Source organism: Dunckerocampus dactyliophorus, chromosome 2 (assembly GCF_027744805.1).
Source record: "Dunckerocampus dactyliophorus isolate RoL2022-P2 chromosome 2, RoL_Ddac_1.1, whole genome shotgun sequence".
NCBI classification, from domain to species: domain Eukaryota; kingdom Metazoa; phylum Chordata; class Actinopteri; order Syngnathiformes; family Syngnathidae; genus Dunckerocampus; species Dunckerocampus dactyliophorus.
Genome location: NC_072820.1, coordinates 14,885,486 through 14,905,175, shown reverse-complemented (window position 1 = coordinate 14,905,175; position 19,690 = coordinate 14,885,486). Strand labels below are relative to the sequence as shown.

The following is a 19,690-nucleotide window of genomic DNA, read 5'->3' as shown; positions in this document are numbered from 1 at the left end:
CTTTATAATCTTTTCCAGACTGGTAGATCTCAGTTAATCTGTTATGTTTTAACAGGGCGGCAATCACTATTTTACACTGGGCCATGGAGGTTTGGATTTTTTTCTCCCTTATTAAAAAAAGTTTCATTTCAAAATTGCATTTGTGTTCAGTTGTGTTGTCATTGACTAATACTTAAATTTGTTCGATGATCTGAGACATTTAAGTGTGACAAACCTGCAAAAAAATCTGAAATCAGAAAGGGGGCAAACAACTTTTTCACATCACTGTTTATATACACAAAGAGGGAGAGAGAGATAATGGTAATACAGTACCATAATAATGCAATATTTCCTTTAATATGGCATCTTTCACTGATGTAAAGTTGTGTATTTGCCATTTGTGACATGTACAGTATTTTCTCACAGGCAATTCATACTGTCTGTCAAACTTTTGCAGGATTTCTTGAAATGCTGGCTTTTTAACTGTATTATTTTTCAACTGAAGCATTTCTTTTGCTGTGTAGAAAACTACACTTTCTGTTAGCACACACCATTTTGCACTGCTCAGTTTATATTTACCTTGTCGACAAAACGCATTAGTGAGTGTTGACTGTGACGAAGGCTCTGCATCTACATGTGTACTTCGTTCATGTCGTTGTGTTATGCCGTTGTGTAACACACGTGCCAAGTGGTGAAAACAATGCACAGAGTGAAACCTCTTCCTGCCTATTTGGAGGCAAGAAAAAAGGAAAACAGACACGCATGCACATGGCAATGTATTGAGGCTGGCAAAATTCAAATTTAATTTTCATTTATTGTGTGACTAATTTATTTATTTATTATCGTCTCTCTCTTGTGCCATGAGATTTTGTGACACCCCTAGTGATAGATAGATAGATAGATAGATAGATAGATAGATAGATAGATAGATAGATAGATAGGAGATAGATAGATAGATAGATAGATAGATAGATAGATAGATAGATAGATAGATAGATAGATAGATAGATAGATAGTTGCACCTCCCCTATAGTCTTCTGGCGCCTCACCTCACACTTTCAAAACCTCTGCTTTAAAACATGGTCTACAATAACAAAGGTTTAAAGATGCCCACAGTTTGACCCTGGAACCGATTATTTCTATTTCCACGATTTCCCATTAGAGAAATATGAACAAGTTGGAGGTTGACCAGAATCCTGGAAATAAGTACATTCTACGTTTGAGGTTCTACTATATATTCACTTCCTGTACTGTATAGGCAATAGCCAGAAACGCTAATACCTAAAACTATTACAATGTGATGAATAAAGTTCATTGATGGACCATTCCAGGAACAAATCCAGTACATGATGATGTGTATTGTGTTTTTCTGTACAGTACAAAAGTGATATCCTTTCATAGCATTTTGTCAAAATGGTTACATTTTCCAAGAACAGCATGACCTTGTATTTTCTTTTTCTATCCGCCTGACTCCAAGGTTGTCATGACCAACATCGCCTGATTTCTGAAATTGTCAGGAAGAATAAATAAGCTCATTCATTCACTCACTCGCGCTTGTATTGAAATCATTCTAGAATTGTCTTGACCTTCCCTTTGCTTTTCACTAAATCTTTTAGCATAAGCAAACGTCATTCCCTATTGAGCTTAAATGCCCAGTCATCAGAGGGAATTTACAATGCAAATGTATGTGAAATATTTAACCACTGTATCTCTTCTAAATTAAAGATTAAAAGAGCTTCACTGTGCTGAAGGGTTTGGGGGTTTTGTTGATTCTCTCAGGTCTTCACTGAGCTTAATGTTTTAGAATGCATTGTGTTGACGTACGGAAAATAATTAGCTTTAGTCCAGGGAATTATCATGCACTGAATTCATACAATACCTATTCTCATACACACAAAGAAGAGCCGGTACCAGTATCTGGTTTCATGTTTCTCTATGAATATGATCCATCTGCTCACCTGGCAGCTGTCTGTCGTGTTATTCTGCAACACTGAGTGGTTTACTGACACTCATGTTATTGCCGTCTTATTCCAACTTTGTACGACTACAGATGAATCATAGCAATGCAACGGATTTGGAAAGCCAACAAATATTTTGAAGGCACAGCAAAGCAAAGCTTGGTTTCATACTTGACACACACTTGCTAAAGCACGGCTAATAGTGTGTAGTTTGCAAAAGAGCCAATTTAATCTATCAGTCACAGATTCTGTAAAAAAAAATCATTATTCTCAATGCTTATAGCCAATGGGCATCTATTAAGTGTAGCAATGTAAGCTAGAGCTCCGTAAGCCTGTATCTAATCAGCATGTAATTAATTAATTTCGATTTTTTTGCTGAACTGGCATGGTTGTGACTTGGCTGTCTGCTAATAGTTACATAAGCCTCTGTAAATGCTTTGCTTATGAGCAGGACATATGCAGCAGATGAACAATGATCCAACAGATGAAAATGCATCAAAAATTATTATAGGTGGTTTGGTCTTACAGTACTGAGATTCCAATGGCTGTATAAAAAAGAGCCATGCTGCCCGCTGCCTGCAATTTTGCTCCTCTATTACCCCAAACAAAGCCAAAATCGGGCAGTTATGGAAGATTTTTCAGATATTACACATCACATTGTGATCAGTCTCCTCTTTTTGATTGTTTTAAACATGTGGTCTACAAGAGAAGCAGCCGAAGCACTGCTTGGTGTGTTTCAAGGTAATTAGGTCAATGGTGGTCAGTGGTGTAACTGTACACTCAAAGGTGGTCATTTAGAAAGTGACACCTATAGGTGTTGTCTCTCACACTTGTCTAGCTACACGACAGAACTGGATGACACAACTATCCACATCATAGGTTTAATGTCCCGAGCAAACTAGTAAAATGCCTGATTGCAATGATGGACAAGAAGCACTGACTACTAACCTCCATACTGTAAATGTTAAATACATGCACTGCAGTCTGCGTAACAGTAAACAAAACGGGAAGAGTTGAGATTTTCACTCTATGGCTTTTGATGCCTGATTCCACAGGCCTTTAGAGCTGCTGAGCAACATGGTTACGTCATCAGATGTTTGGGATTTGAACAAAAAAAAAACAACAACAGAAGAGTAGAACTGGCCAGACATTGCCACCATGTGGTGAGATAGAGCATCTGCTTCTCCTGCGCTAGCCTGAAGTTGGATGGCCTATAAAAGTCAGCGTGGTTCAGAAATGCAAGTTTGGCATAACATATGTGCAGGAAGAAAATAAAACAAATGCTGTGCTGTTAATGTTACTCAAATTCCTTTGAAAACAATGCAGCTGCCCCTTCCTGCAGGCATATGCATAGGAGCCTACATATTAATGATATGTTATTATAATATCATTAACATGATCCTAAGTGTATTTTTAATTTATATTTTATGTAATGTGTTTTCTTTTTGGCAAAGAAATACAAATATAAAATGCACAGCGCCTGGGTGTTTTAGTGGTACTGTCCTGCAGGGGGAGCTCGCGGTCTAAGTAAGAGGGTGCCAAGGTTTCGCCTGCCATTTAAAGAAATAATTCCTCTATAGCGTTTCTCCAATTTATACAGTCGAACAAAGCCAGTTGGAAATGTAGAACATTGTATGATAATTGTGTACATAAATGGGTTTTGCATTTGATGTACTGTATATCCACGAGAAGCCTACCCCCAGGGCCTTTCCGAAATTTAACCCCTGCTTGTACAGCCTGTGTGCCCGCATTTGTTGATTACTTCTGCAAAAACACGCAACATAAGAGTAAAAAAGCGAAGCAGTGTGTTAGTTTGAATGAAAAAAAGAGGACGAAAGAACTGACTAGCTTAGCTCTCGATGCAATTCGTAAGTGCATAGTGTGTGTGGAGTGTGTCCGTTAAAGGGGAACAATCTGGATGAGCCCGGAACCACCAAATCTCATAAACGTCAGCCATCCTAGTACAGTCATTTGTACGGGATGTTGTTTCTAATGGTGGTTTGTGTCAACGGTGGAATATTTAAAACGGTCGTTACGAGAATTTGAACAGAATTAACCGCTCCCTTCCAGACAGGCGGAAATCCGCGCGCCATGTTTTCCACCAAGCCCGCCATTATTTTATTTACTAAACGCGGATATCGCTCCGCCGGGTCAGAGAGTATTTTTGAAGAAATTGTGAAAATGGTTATGGTGCGTTATTTGCCTTTATTGTTTATCGACCGAATTGCTACAACCACGACATATGTATTTAGCGATGTTAAATCAAATCCGGAAAAATGCGTAGGTCGCACTTGTGACAAGAGAAGGTGGATCTAGTTTTTGAGTAGCCAAGATGAGGGACGTGCTTCGGTGCCACTTATCATTAGCTATGGCCACAGTTATGGACTGGACGAAGGCGCAAGCATCAACTTAATTTTTTACGATATTTTCACAGTCGTTTCGACATTTTACTCTGCGTGGGGGCCACATTTAGTCGTTTATGCGCGGCGAGGTGGCTGTTACTGCGTGGCAGGGTGGCTGCGAGAGTCTCCTAACTGGGTCCTGCAGCTTGTCGCAGCTGAAGAAAATAGAACCAGTTGCCAACCAAGCCGTCGGCGGCAGCACCCCTCTCCCTCCGTCTCTCTCCCCTAGAGGGCTTCGTTGTCATGGAGGTTTAACTACCTGCTTGAATTTGTTCTTTCTTGGATGTGAATGGTGAAACATTGCATGCAGCTGGCTTGGGTGGCTAACAGCAACTAGCTACATTACCTCAACTCATGCGACGACAGCTGTCATTGGAGAAAGGAAAGTGATCCCCCGTCTTCCTCCTCCCAAATGCAAGGGAAGCGGGTTGTTTCTGTTGGATTTACAACAGGATTTACTCCCTCCATCAAATGGGCAAAGTTTGGAATAAGCTCGCAGCGTTGGAATATCATCATGCATTTTTGAGAGCTGCGCTTTCATCGGAGAGAGGCTAGCTAGCTCGATTAGCTTGCAAGCTAGCTAGCTAGCTGGTTGATTAAAACCCTTGACGTTTCATCACCTCCAGTGGTCTGGACATGAAGAGGATAATTCATTATTCTTAGGGCTGGAAGGTAAGCCTAATTTAAACTATCACTGTGCATGTAATGCTTGTTTTGTTGTGCACAATATGCCTCTCCTGGCTGATGTTGAGGGGGATTGTCGCCTCCATGACTCGGGACTATTACATGAAACGCATCCTTATCTTGTTCATACTCTATCATGCACGCTATGTTAATGTTAAAACACACCACACCATCAACGCGTTAACACAAACAAAAGGGTGTTTTTTGTCTGACATTAACGCTCAAGCCACGCAATTATGTAAGCATTCTCCACTTGTGTGGCATTGTAGTTCACCAACACAGTTGCGTTTCATTCAATAGACGGAGCCTGTGCGTGCGTGCGTGCGTGCGCGCGCGTGTGTGTGCTGGGCACAGATGCTCCTCTATCTTGGAAGTTGTCTGCGTATGCCATCATCCTCTCGTGTAATTTAACATGTAAACACAATTCCATGTCTTGTGAGCTGCAATGATGAGTTGCAGAAGTGCACAGTAAGCAGTTATCTGTTTGCCCAGCGCAAGACTTTCAAACTCCACACAGTGGGTTAATGTCTCTCAAAAAACAACACCAAGTCAAATAAACAAGTAATACTTTAATTTTTGGATTTCAAGTTAAGGCCATCTCTGTTACTTTTCATCACGAGAGTTCAACACAACAGGCTAACAGCTATCATTGGTTAGCTCTGTGTGAGTGTGTGAGCAAGTGCTTTGTGTCCAAGCTTGAGTCAACAAAAGCTAACGTTAGCATGTGTCCACTGGAACCGATCCATAGTGATGCTGGTCGTGATTGCCTAGTGGACTCACCTCAGATGCTTTCATCAGTAACGTTAGTGTCATCACAGTCTAGATGACCACGGTCAAATCCTGCAAAAACACTTTATAGACAGTATACATGGATATCTTTGTTCCCTTCCAGAAAACTTAATTTTTTAGCACAAACAACTGCAAAACAACTGCATTGCAAATAAAAAAAATGGAAAATAGGGTGAAAATATCACAATGAAATGAGAATGACGTATTGTTGTGAACATGTAGTGATAATGATGTGTTAATGTTACGAGAATAGTGACGTAATGTTAATGTTACATTAATAAAGATGTTTTCAGAAAAAATAGTATTGCAAGAAGTTGTAATTGTAACCACTGAATGTCAAAATGTCCACACACATTTAAAATAATCTGAAACCACATCAGACGAGATGAACCAGGCTGAAATCCTGCGAAAACAATCCATAAACCGAACATTTCATTAAATATTTGTATATACCATTGTCTAAAAATGTAGCCTTGATGCTGGAATTTAGGCAGTTTAAATGCGCTTTTCATAATCCCTACAGTTAACACTGTTTTGTGTGCCTTTACAGGGTAGCTGTAATGCTAATGAGCTGTTTGCCTACACCTGTCTACATCAGAGTGTGTGCTAACATTACAGCCACACTTTAACAATAATCATGCTAGATTAGCTTATTCTCTGAAGAAAACCAAAATTTTCAAATTTACAGCTCCCACGTCTAAAGCTGACTGAGATAGTTGGCAGAGCTCGGGGCTTTATTTTAAGATGTGTAGTGAAGTCCTTTTACAATGCTCCACCCACTCTGAAGTGTTGGGCACAATCATGTTAAACTGCTCATATTGATGATTCAAACTTTGACTATTTAGTTGTTTGTGAGTTATACTAAATTGTAACGTATTGTCTAACATATACTTATACAGGTTCCAGACCCGACCACGATAACTGAATTTCCACGAAGTAGGATTCAATATTAATAAATGGAACATTTTTGTAGTTGGAACATAAAAAACCTGTTTATGACTTTCTAAATCCAATCTTAACCATTATTAGAGCCCTGTACACATGAAATAACACCCCTCTAGTCACCTTTACACTCCTATTATTCTTTGTTTACACCACATTGCACAACTGTAGTGCACAGACAACGGGATCACTGCAGGGACATAAGAGACGGCCATGGCTGTCACAATTAGCAATTCAAATAACAATTTATTTACTATATTTTAAACTTAAGAAAGGGTTTAAAATGAGTGGGGAAGAAGGACAAAGGCGCCAAAAACTTACCTAGGCCTGTCACAATAATCAATAAATCAATTAAGCGCAAGACAAATAAAAACAAACTCCATAATTTTGCTGGCCTTGATAAATGACATGTGCATGCGTGTTTGTTGGCGCTAGCGAGTGTGCACACAGAGTGCTGCAAGTGAGTGTCGTGGGGAGTAACAAGCAAGCAAACGCAAATGGGTGATTCTCTTGAAAGGGGGTATCAGCGAATGAGTATTCACAGGTGTACCAGCGACAGTGCAGTTACTGCGAGGGTCATGACGCACAGACTACAGTGATGTGCAGCCATAGACATGTGAGAATATACTGCAAACATATTGAATAAACGGAGGAAACAGTGTTAAATACTTTCTCCGTGTATAAAACATGATCTGATGTCAATTTCAGCTCGACATGAAAACATTTGTGACAAAGACAATTAAATAAATAATACAAAACGGTGGAACTTATCTTCCAGTTGCCGTGATTCCCCAAGTGTAACATGTAATTGTGCACCAAACACGTTTTGCTGAATGCAAAATAACTACTTTGACCAAACTCCCACAAAACTTTATACCTCATTAAACGGAAACAGTGTATTCCACACAGTGTTTGGTAAAAGTGAAGCGAGGAGGTGTTTATGCAAATGAGCTGACATCTACATTGACACACAATGTGAACTTCACAGTATTTTCGCGTTATTTCTCCTTTTTTGTGACACTGACTCAAAATCAGAAATATTGTGATTCATGTATAAGTGCAATTTTTGTCTAAAAGAGACAATCCATGTTATCTTAATTGGGGTGTTTTTATCTTTTTTTAAATTTTTATTATGTTTGTTTAATTTTATTTTAAAGCTCTTGACATTCTTCTTACAATGTTAATACTGTTGAGAAATTAAAGTTTATTGCTTTTGATATGGTGTACTCACATTATTATGACATATTATCATTGCATTGCAGTGTGACGGTAATCTAATGTCATGTATCAATAATGGAGTGGTAATTATGCCTAGTGGCCAGACTACTACATATACCTTTTTGTCTTTTAATATTTTTTGACTAATAATACACCATGGTCAACCACGAAACAGCCATCATATATTCATTTTTGAAAAACCACAATAGAGCAAGGGAGCGATAATCGAACCTCGATATTGCGAGGGATGACTGTACGTTAATCCTTGTAAAATTATAACTCTATGACAATATTAGTAATATTACAACTTTATTCTCAGTCTTATTTTCATGGTGTGTGTGGCCCTAACAGTCCTTAGTTTAATGGTACGGTCCTTCTAATGAGTTGTATGGCTTGTGTTATTGGACCACCATCTGTCTAAAGAGCCTGTAGGCAGATTGAGGCTAATCAAGACACAAGAGAAAAAGACAAAACAAGACAAGGCAGTGAGAGGTGATGTCATCTCCTCTATAAGCATGGACGTCTTATGTATATACAGTGGAGCCTCGGTTACTGTACGCCCCGGTTAGCGTGTTTATCAATTAACTGTAAAAAAAATTATGCCAAAATTTTGCGTACATTTTCCAGTTAGCGTACAATATGGCGCGCGTCTTGTCGTGTTAATACACTGTGAGTGCAACTGTGTTCTTAATATATTGTTATCACGAAACCTCCTTGTTAGTAGCTTGCTAATACATGGAAACAGGAACCAGAAGTCGGCTCCGTCGCCCCGTCTATGATGTCATCAGTGGTCGACTCTGTAGTTTTTTGCTGGCAAACACAGTTATGTCACAAGCAGGGTTTCCGCGACAGGTAATTGATTGTGGCGGCCCACCACTACAAAATAAAAGCCGCCGCACCTTTATAAATTAACTTGAAAACAAAGTAATATATTGTATGAATGTATATACTGCATATGCTCTATAGATACATATATAGATTATTATTTACGCACATATTGACCACAATTAGTTTGAAAACAATTAAAAATGTCATAAAAATGTTTCACGACTTTTTATTTTGAACAACATAAACCGGAATCGCCTCTCTGCCATTACGGCACTAGCGTCTTGTGTTGACGTTCACTGTGTTCCTTATTATTATTGTGCAAATTTTAAAAAAGTATGTAAAATGTGTAGTCAATTGACGACCGCTTGTCACATGCGAAGCCTATCTAAGCCAGCATGTGTGATCGCTCTTGTTTTAATCTCATTTGACTTTCTGGTGTCTTTTACCCATTTGTTAGCTAGCTAGCTAGCTAGATCACGGGCTAGCTAGCTTACTAGATCACGAGCGAGCTAGTAGTGACTATCACATCCATGCTAACTTACTTTTTAAAGTGTCACTTAACAATCTTGCTCTCTTGTTACCATTATAATACTAATTGCTTGTCGTCAAAACACTCGGTGTGTCTGAGTTGTTCAAAAAACACGTAGTGTGTCCAGCTTTTGTTGCTATCACAGGGGTCTCCAACAGGTACTGTAGCTCATGTGCAAGCGGTAGCTCACCAGCTGATGTTGAGTAGTTCACAAAAGAATATTTGCTTCACCTTTTAGTAGTGTTCTATTCAAACATGAGGCCTGAATTGTGAGATAGGACCATTTTCGGCATTTGTGCATGTAACTCTACAAAAAATGGTCAGAGCACTTTGAAAGGTGTGAATCACAATATTGCGGGAACTATGATGCTTGCCGGAAATCTGCACTTTCCGTGTGCTTTTATTTTTGTGTGTGTGGGGGTTGGGCGCGGGGGCCATCAGTGCATTGTGCGCTCATTGGCAACAGAGGGCATGCACCTCACACGTATCTGTAGCCTTGACGCATCCCGCACGCTGCGAAAGACACTAAAAGTGCTACGTCGTGTCTGCATGATCCCAAATCCGCACTGAGGCGGTACTCGCCACATACGGATCCCCAAATTTTGCCCACAATTTTGTAAGTAGACATCACACACTTGCAAGTTCGGCAGGTTTGGACCGCTGCTTAAATGGTTGCAATTTACGACTAAAATATGAGACATCACGAGTAAATTTTTCACCTACTCGCGCATGTGCAAAAAGATATATGTACTCCCGTTGACAAGGGATGCAGTTTGTCCGTTATTACCGTGAGAATGAAAAATAGTCTGTAAAATGTGGAGTCAATTGTAAACAGCGTGTCACAGTCTAAACCTATCAATGCCAGCGTGTGTGATTGCTCATGTTTCAATCCCATTTGATTGACTTTTGTTCCGTCTTTGTTTACACATTTTGCCTGGGTCTCTATTTCATTTCACATTTTACGGACTATTTTTTTATTTGTACGATAATAAGGAACACAGTGAACAGCAACACAAGACGCTAGTGCCGCGACATGAGCAAGTGGAGGAGGCGATTCCGGTGCATGTTTTTCAAAATAAAGCGCAGTTTATATTTAAAATTGTTTTCAAACTAATTGTGGTCAATATGTGCTTAAATAATAAGCTATATATGTATCTATATAGCATGTGCAGTATATACAGTACATTCATACAATATATCACTTAACATTGTTTTCAAGTTAATTTGTAAGGTGCGGCGGCTTTTTTTTTGTAGTGGCGGGACGCCACGATCAATTACATGGAGTGGAAACCCTGAGACATGATGCCTGTATTTAATAACAAATGAGCACAATACAGCATGAAGACAATGAGCACACTGTTTAAGTGGAGATGTGCTTTGTAAATAAAGTACAATTGAAATGTTGGCAGTCACATAAAACACAAATAGCTTAGCTCAGCTCTACTTTCTTTTTGTCAAAGTAGTTTTAATAGTACTAGAAGGTGGATACACCTGCACTAAACCCGGACACTCGATTTATACAGTTTTATATTAAGCAGGACAGATTTCTATAAGAAAGATATTTAAATCGTTATTTTAGTCTGTGTTATTTTTAGCAAAACAATATATATTATTGTGTAACATATATTAGTATTACTCTAAAACAGGCATCAAATTAAATTCAGTTTTGTGTCAAATAGTACAAAATTTGTTTCACACAATTAAAGACAAAAAAAACGCCAAAAACAGGTGGGTTGCTTCGCCCCGCTAACAAGGTGTCCCTTTTTTTTGCAGAAGGTGGCAACCCTACCAGTTAATTTGCTGATTTAATTTTATTATTATTGAATATTTTTTATTGCTGACAAACCTCTGTTCCACAGCCCAGTAGTTGTCAGTAACATACAAATGAGGTAGTTTGCCAACTGACATTAACTCCTAAAGAGGAAGAAAGGAGACAAACACCAAAGAAGAAGAAGGTGGGCCGATATGTGTGAAAAGAGGGTGTTATTGGAGTTAATGGAATTTGTCAATAAAATGTAAAAAATGAAAATAGGAGGAAATGTGAATGTTTACTTTGCAAGTCGTTTTCAGTGTGCGCCACTAAATTTTCTGCGTGCGCTCCTAAAATTTTAAGTTGCGGGCCACTGTGCTCCGATTTCTAAAAAAAACAAACAAATAAACTTTTTCTGGGGCCCTGCACTTTGTGTCTTTGCCAACAACATGTCCTCATTGAAGATAAAAGTAACCTTAAGTGTAGGGTGTCCCAATACAACTTTTTCACTTCTCATCTGATACTGATATTGCAGCCTTGAACATCTGTTGATACTCAGGGTTTCCGCTACATGTAATGGATCGTGGCGGGGTGCCATGGCTCAGTAAATGTTTTACGTGAAAACAGTGTTAAGTAATACAGTGTATGGATGGACTATTTCATGATGAATTGGAAAATGTACTTATTGCTGAAAGCTTTTTAATATGTTGCTTTGAATACGGCTGCATTTTTATTTTGCATAATCCTTTACAGTATACAGTATCTGTAGTGTTGTATAGCAAATGCTAATATTTAAATAAAAAAAAAAAAAAACTTCCTGCCACAGTGATGCAGCAGCGGCATGACACAGCGGCGGCAGTCCGCCTCCAATGCAGCCCACCACCACAGCTTAAAAAAAAAATCCTAGGGGAAACCCTGATACCGATATGAATACGATATCAGCAGGAATCATACATTAATTTAGGACATTTTGTAGAGTGGAATGTTGGAAAAGTCTGGATCAAGTGTAATTACTCAGAGAACAATAATTAGCAACAGTAGGTTTGAGGTGCTCAATTAAGTGTTCAAACTCGACTTTACTCCACACTGACAGAAGCTGGTCATCTTTTCTGTTATAGCTAATAACTTCTTGTCGTCCCAAGGGAGTTTCTCATGAATGTTTTAGGAAGCTGTGGTTTTGCCAAAACCCTTTGTGAAATGTCCAATGAGTTTGGTCGTATTTTGCGGCACCACGGGAAACTTGTGTTGTCAAATGTTGTACTCAGCTGCAATGTGTTTTTCGGACTTTAACGAAAAATATACATGACCGACATCACTCCTACTTAGGTATGGGCCGATATGAGATTCTGGCTGTGTAACCTTGGGCAAAAATGTAACAGATTATAATTACACCTCTAAAATGTTCGAGTTTTTATTGTCATATGCACAGTAAAACAGGTAGCTATATGCTGCGTCTTCACTTGGGTCGCGGGGATATGCTGGAGTGAAAGTGGCCCATACAATAAATAAAAATAAATAATTTCTAAATAAATAATAAATAAATAAAATTCACTTCTCAATGCAAGTCTACTGTTGCTAACTAGAGCCCAACTAGAGCTTTAGCTCGACTAGTTGCTAACTAGAGACCGATATATCGTCCCAATATACAGGGTGTCCCAAAAAAATGTATACACCTGCTGCAACAGTCTGTCATGCCAAGTATTACAGAACACTTCGAAGATGAGGACTTTTATTTTCAGCAAGATGGGGCACGCCCACACTACCATTGCAATGTTACATCCTTCCTTGATGAGCTCTTGCCAAACAGGTGGATTGGAAGGACGGGTTTTGTTGAATACTCTCCGCCAATACTCTCACACCACTAGACTTTTTTTGATGGGGATACCTAAAAGACAAAGTCTACGCTATGAGAGCTGCAACAGTGGCTGGATTGAGAGCAGCCACTGAACGTGAATGCACGCAAATACCAAGGAAATTGTTTCGTGATGTGTGCAATTCCATTGCTTTGCGTTGTCAGTAGTGTCTGCACCAGAACGGATGTCAATTTGAGAGTAGGCAGTGACAAAACAATAAAAAGATGTTTGTAAACGCCATTAGACTTCGAAAATTGAAGAAATTATAATAAAGACCTAGTTTACAATTATTTAAAGTGTGTATACACTTTTTTGGGACACTGTATGTAACTTGTTACCCTGAGATGCAGTCGCTCCCTCCCTCCCTGTGTGTCTGTCTGCTTGCCGCCTGTACGTGGCCCCTCCCCCTCACAAACAGAGCAGCGCTCTCCCTCTGCTGCTCTGTCAGTCCGCTGTAGGAAGAGACGACTTAAACGCGAAAAGAAACAATATAACACTACACTTTAGTGCCACGCTGTCAGAGCCCGTCAAGGAAAACATTCTAGTTTTTACGCAAGTTTTAGAGAGCGCATTACAGCGCTTTAACATCGTATAAGTTGCTGTTAATTCACGTGTCCGTAAGACTGTACAGCGTTTTAAAGTGAAATGCAGATATACACAGTGTCCCACTTCATACTTCCATGCAGGATTTCCAGGGGCTCATACGTTCACAAGTTAATGTCTTTTATTTTGAAAATGTTCCAAGTAATGTATTTAGTTGTCATTTTATATATTTCATTGTTTTGAAAGCAGCTACATTGTTACATAACATTTTTAGTCCATTGTATTAGGTCTACTAACGTGATGTTTTGATTATTTATTTTGTTTGTAGTCACCTTTTTCACTTTTTAATGTTTGCTTCAGCATTTGTTTTCAGCAGCTGTTTGCAAATACTGAATGGCTGCAGATAGATGTTTTCAATTGCTAGTAAATTCTAATTGATATTGGCAACATGTTTTTGTGAATATCCATTCATCCATTTTCTATGCGCTATGCCTTTTTAGAAATACATCAAGTATTAGTTGAAAAACACCTTACATTATTATATAGTATTATCACTAAAATCCTTACATTTATTGATGCATTACATCATTAGTCCTTTTTGTCCAGTAATTGAAAAATGGATGGAGCTTAGCTAACTTTTCTAATGGGATGTCAGCCTCAGCACATATTGCTACAAAATCTTCAAACTGTAATGCCCGTGCTTGTGATTAAGGAAGATGTAGTCACAGATGTAATTCCAATTGTGTTACTAATGTAAGATATTTTAATGACACCTTTTATTTTGTTTACACAATTAGACAAAATGTGAGTGCTCTTATTTTGAAGGACGGAATGCGTTGTGTGTGTGTGTTGAGAATGGCAATTGACGGTTGATATGCGCTGGGTGCATGAATAAATGTGCTTCTCGTCTTTTTTCACTCAGAACTTGCACGTCATCAGTCGGCATTGTAAAATGGTCCGTACATTAAATTAGTAAAACGCAACACGGTGAAAATATACTCATCCGTTTTGAGTCACACACACAGCTGCACTGGCTAAACTAAGCGAACCCTGCTAGCTTCCATTCAGGGTCCGTAACAGAGGAGTTTCCAAGATTTTTAGCCGCCGCTTCAACATGTTTAGTAGTGTTTGTGCGGTCCCTATTATAAGCAACCACGGTTAGAACCTGCTATTAAAACACCTCCCAAAACCTCTAACAAGGTCTTATGGTGTTATATACATTAGGGCTGTCTCGATCCGATCTTCAAAATCGGGATTGGCTGCCGAGCCGCAGTTTGTGAAGATCGGATAATATCGGCCTCCGCCACGAGATCGGGCCGATCCGGTTGCTGTATCACGTTTGTAACTCTGAGCCACACTTCAACGTGGTAGGTGCAGTAACACGCCTCAAAGCTGGTTGCCACTTGACTCCCGCCACCTGCAAGAAAAAGAAAACGCAACATCACCATGTAGACATGTCCGCGGTGTACAGTGGTGAAGTTAGTTTCACGTTGGATGTTGGACATTCGGCTCCGTAGCTACAGCGGTAATTCCCTCTCACAGTGCCCGGACTGCTGCATCATGGTGCCAGGAGCTTGCACGGGAAGTGTGGCTGGTAATGTGTTTCCCATTATGTGCATGCTGAGCTTCGTCTTTTTATCTGTTCTATCTTTAGAACGCACAGAAAAGAAAAAGACGTGTTCATGTCTCACATAAGGATTGTGGATGATGGGCAAAATTCCAAAAGAAAGTGCAGTTTTCCTTTAAGTGGTTGTTGCTTGTTGTTCAGTGGAGAGTAAATGTTTATACCACTCATCCTCCACTCCTGTCTCCTTCTCAATCACATCTCCACATTTAGTGACCCTCGACGTGAGTAATTTGTCGACCGACAACAGCGCAGCTGTACCGGCGCCACTCAGTGCTAACGAGGCAGCTAACAACAGCTGTGCTATCATCTATGCCCGACGCACACAACACACGCAGAAAATTATGACACACGAGGAATAACGCAGAACATGACAAAAGTAACTCCACATAGTGGCCGCGCTGGACCTCCACTTTCTCTCATATCGTAGAAACAGTATGATGCCAAATTTTTGTGGTTTGAAACCTGACTTTTTCCATACTGTGATATACCTTGAAACCGATAACTGGTCCATACCTACTCATACTCCATGCTTAACACGCTGTTGTCGTGATCACGTGGGCTCTATCTGGCCGTTGCTGGGGCAGAGTCTGGAATCCACTGCTTGTATTGGAGTGCCAATATCTGAGATTTTAGATGCAGGCCGATATAATCTCGTGTTTTTGCTGATATTGGCCCGATATCAATATGAGGGCTTCCCCTAGGATTTTTGAAGCTGTGGTGGTGGGCTGCATGAGAGGGCGGACTGCCACCGCTGTGTTGTGCCACTGCTGCATCTGCATTTTTTTTTTATTATGACAAATAACAATTTTTATGACTTATTTATTTATTAAGTTATTTAACTTTTTCAGCAACCAGCAGAACATGAACCGAGAACATAGCAAACTGTAATTTAATGGCAAAGTTGGTGAGACCACTTAAACTGAGAGTCTAAAATGCCAAGCCTCCTTTGTCTCCTGACCTCTTTAGTCAAATGGTATTTTGTGGCTAGTACAAAAGTGATAAATGTTGAACTATTTCACACAATTTGATGCCTGTTTTAGAGTAATACGAATACATGGGAAATTAATTGTTCAATAATATATTTTTTGGTTCAAAATAACACCATCCATCCAACTTCTTCCGCTTATCTGAGGTCGGGTTGTGGCGGCAGCAGCCTAACCAGGGAAGCCCAGACTTCCTTCTCCCCGGCTACTTCATCCAGGTCCTCCGGGCGGATCGCGAAGTGTTCCCAAGCCAGTTGAGAGACATAGTCTCTCCAACGTGTGCTGGGTCTTCCCCGAGGCCTCGAATCAGTCCGATGTGCCCTGAACACCTCCCAAGGGAGGCGTCCGGGAGGCATCCTGACCAGATACCCGAGCCACCTCACCTGGCTTCTCTCAATGCGGCAGCAGCGTTCTACTCGAGTTTCTCCTGGATGACAGTGTTTATCACCTTATCTCTAAGGGAGAGCCTAGCCACCGTACGGAAAAAACTCATTCCGGCTGCTTGTACCCACGATCTTGTCCTTTTGGTCACTACCTAAAGTTCACATTCCGATTATAATGTTAAATACTCTTGAGAAATTAAAGTTTATTACATTTGATACGATGTACTCTCATTGTTATGCCATATAAATAATGAAAAAAATGGTCTCACAAAATGTCAATAACATCGAATATTGACAATAATTTGAGACCGTTAGTAGACAATTATTTACTAGCAAAATTTGTTATCAGGTTATCGCATTTTATGCCATGCAGTTCATGAAAAAATGGGCTCAGAAGTGTCTGTGTCAAGGTAATGTAGCTCACACAAGGTACACTATATTTGACTACCATCTAGTGGTTTAAATGTGAATTACACCTCATAACAATAATTTTAAAAAAGATGTCCAAAAATGTTGCCGATAATATCGATGATTGATGATAATTTGTAGCACAATTATCGACCACTAAAATTTGTTAATGTGACAGGCCTAGTTGCATTGTGTGTGGAATATGGTGTTTATGTTAACGAGGTGTAATATTTTGTCAAGAGTTTGGTCTCAGTACATGTCTTGGATGAAGCAAAATATGCTTGGTGCACAATGAAGTGCTATACTTTGGAAATCACAGTGGCTGAAACGTAAGTTCCACTGTTTTGTATTATTTCTTTCATCGTCTGTGACAACTTTAGCATGTCACAAAATCGCAATACACAAATGGGCTCAAATTGACATCAGATCAATTTTAATCATTACAGACATGAATAACGCATTTGGCACAGTGTTCAATGTGTTTGTACTATATTTTTATATGTTTATAGCTTCAAATCACTGTAGTATGTACGTAATGCACCTCGAAGTGACGGCACCCTCTGTGGTACCCCCTTCAGGAGAATCACATTTTGCATTGAAATCAGCGTAATTCATAGTTTAATGGCTAGTGTACAGTAGCTTCCCAATTTGTGATCAGTTCAGGCTCACCTCAGCAAAATTATTACCAAGAAAACGTAACGTTCTTTATCTAGCGTGCTGCACACGCTAGATTTTCAAAGTTAACTTCATTTTCTATACAGTGCCAGAGAGCAACTGAAGTCATTTAAGGATAAATTTGTTTTAGAAGAAGTCTGTACCTTGTTCTTTTATTAATCAAACTAAATACAGTGGAACCTTGATTATCGGCATCATTCCGTTCCAGATGGTCTGACTCTAACCTAAACTAACACTAACGGAATGAATTTTTCCCATAAGGAATAATGTAAATCCAATTAATCCGTTCCAGAATACCAAAAATATTAACACAAAACACATTTTTATGGTTCTACAATTTATAGCTTTACATGCATAGAACAATTTAAAATGCTTTAAAACATATAAATGATGAATGAAAGAGATAAATGAACATTTAAGGTTACTTTTAGTTTCACTAGAGATGTGATTCTTGACGTGACTGTTCCCAAAGCCGCAATGTGGCAGGGAGATCAACACGGACACCATCATCCTGTTTTGCCATGAGTTATTTCTTGAATTCAGTAGTGTTTCTCACCCCAGTAAGTCAAAATGCATGCAAAATACAATATCGTGATAGCATCTTTTGTTTATGTTTGTGTCAGAATGTCATCAGAGGAAAAGACTGTGGAACCCTCTGACCAGGGACCCTCACCACCCTCCAGCTGTGCAGGGGCTACATCCACAGGGAGTCCCGCTCATGCCGACAAGCGACCACGTGGCAGGCCACGCAAGGATGCTGCTGCTGGTGCTGCTGTCTGCGTACCCCAAGCGCAACTCTCAGCCTCCTCTAAGAACAGAAAGAAGTATGTTTCCGCTTCATGTAAAGTTTAATCCATATTAATTGGACGCTGTTCCTAATTGAACAGGATAAAACCAAACCAACAAATACTTTAGCTGTTCACGACTTTCGAACCACGTTTTCTGAACTTGGCTGTTATTTTTTAATGTACAGTACCATTTCTCAAATGGTACAGAACCTTAAAAAGACAAACTGAACTGTGTTGTACTAGTAGTAAGTATAGCCAAGTTTCATTTCTATTCCATTGTCCCTTCAGAAGAGCCACAGTATATCCTTGCTATTCACACGGGTTACATTCTGTTACCACCCATGAATGATGAAAAAACCTGACTAATCGAAACGCCCATAAAAGTGTCTTTTTTTTACACTTGGCTCACTCCTCCCCCTCCAAACCCTCCTGCTGGCTTGACGTTGTGCTCCGATTTTGGATTATCATTTGCAATAAACGTGACTGATGTTATTATTAGATTATATTCATCTTATATTCAGATGTAGAACCTTCCCTGTCTCTCTTCAGTTAGGAAGCTAACAAGCTAAACAATCCAGGTTTAAGCCCTAAATATGCCTCACACACTTAATCGAATGCCTTTTGAGTTATAAAATGTACAGGTTTCACTGATGTTGTCAGTGCATACTTTGTATGTATCCTGTACATTTTATGCATTAATATCACATATTTATAAATTATTACCCGGAGCGTCACAACTTAAAATTAAGTTAAATTGTGGCAGTATTTCCTGTTTAAGATGAAACTGTTCTCTAGGCACAGGGCAGCTGTCAGTGACAGTGAGCTATGGCATCGCTACTGTGAATGCCATGACGCTGTGAATTTACAGCGTCGCGTTTGCATTGTTTTGTGACTGAGTTAAATGGAAAAATCAGTTTGTCCTGTCCTATATTTTGACATAGTTGTTTTCTCATAAGTATGTTACAATATCGTCTCGTCTCATGAACTCAATACAGTTGTCCCGTGCCACATTGCAGTTACAATTTCACGGCTTCACTCTTACAGTTTTTCAAAATCAGAATAATTAATAAATCATGCTGTTTCATGGTTGAACACGACCTGTTATTTTTTTTAAGTATGCATATTTAAGGTAGTCTGTACATATTTTGCCTGAATTATCATATTTAAAGCATAAAAATGGCTAAATGAATTAAAATACAATTATAAGCCTTGAACAAGATGCATTCAATATGCAGTATTCCACACTGGTCACGAGGTGAAACATAATAATCATCAAAATAATAACAACGGCTACTGTTGCAGCCGTAATCCAGCCAAAACTCAACTCTGAACCTCCAACGTCACTTCCTGT

The 19,690-nt window shown here is 39.4% G+C and overlaps 1 protein-coding gene across 8 annotated transcripts in view; it reads left to right on the top strand.

Annotated features, from left to right (window-relative positions):
* The first annotated feature begins 4,083 nt into the window (after positions 1 to 4,083).
* Positions 4,084 to 19,690, top strand: part of kmt2cb (lysine (K)-specific methyltransferase 2Cb) — an 88,250-nt gene continuing 72,643 nt past the window's right edge. For 6 of the 8 annotated variants that reach the window (XM_054769349.1, XM_054769347.1, XM_054769348.1 and 3 more), the window contains exons 1-2: positions 4,084 to 5,011; positions 18,175 to 18,375. In XM_054769349.1, the coding sequence (XP_054625324.1) occupies positions 18,176 to 18,375 (200 nt within the window). In that variant the 5' untranslated portion in view covers positions 4,084 to 5,011; position 18,175. The remainder of the gene's footprint in view (positions 5,012 to 18,174; positions 18,376 to 19,690) is intronic. The other 2 variants (XM_054769350.1, XM_054769351.1) reach the window with 2 other exon arrangements.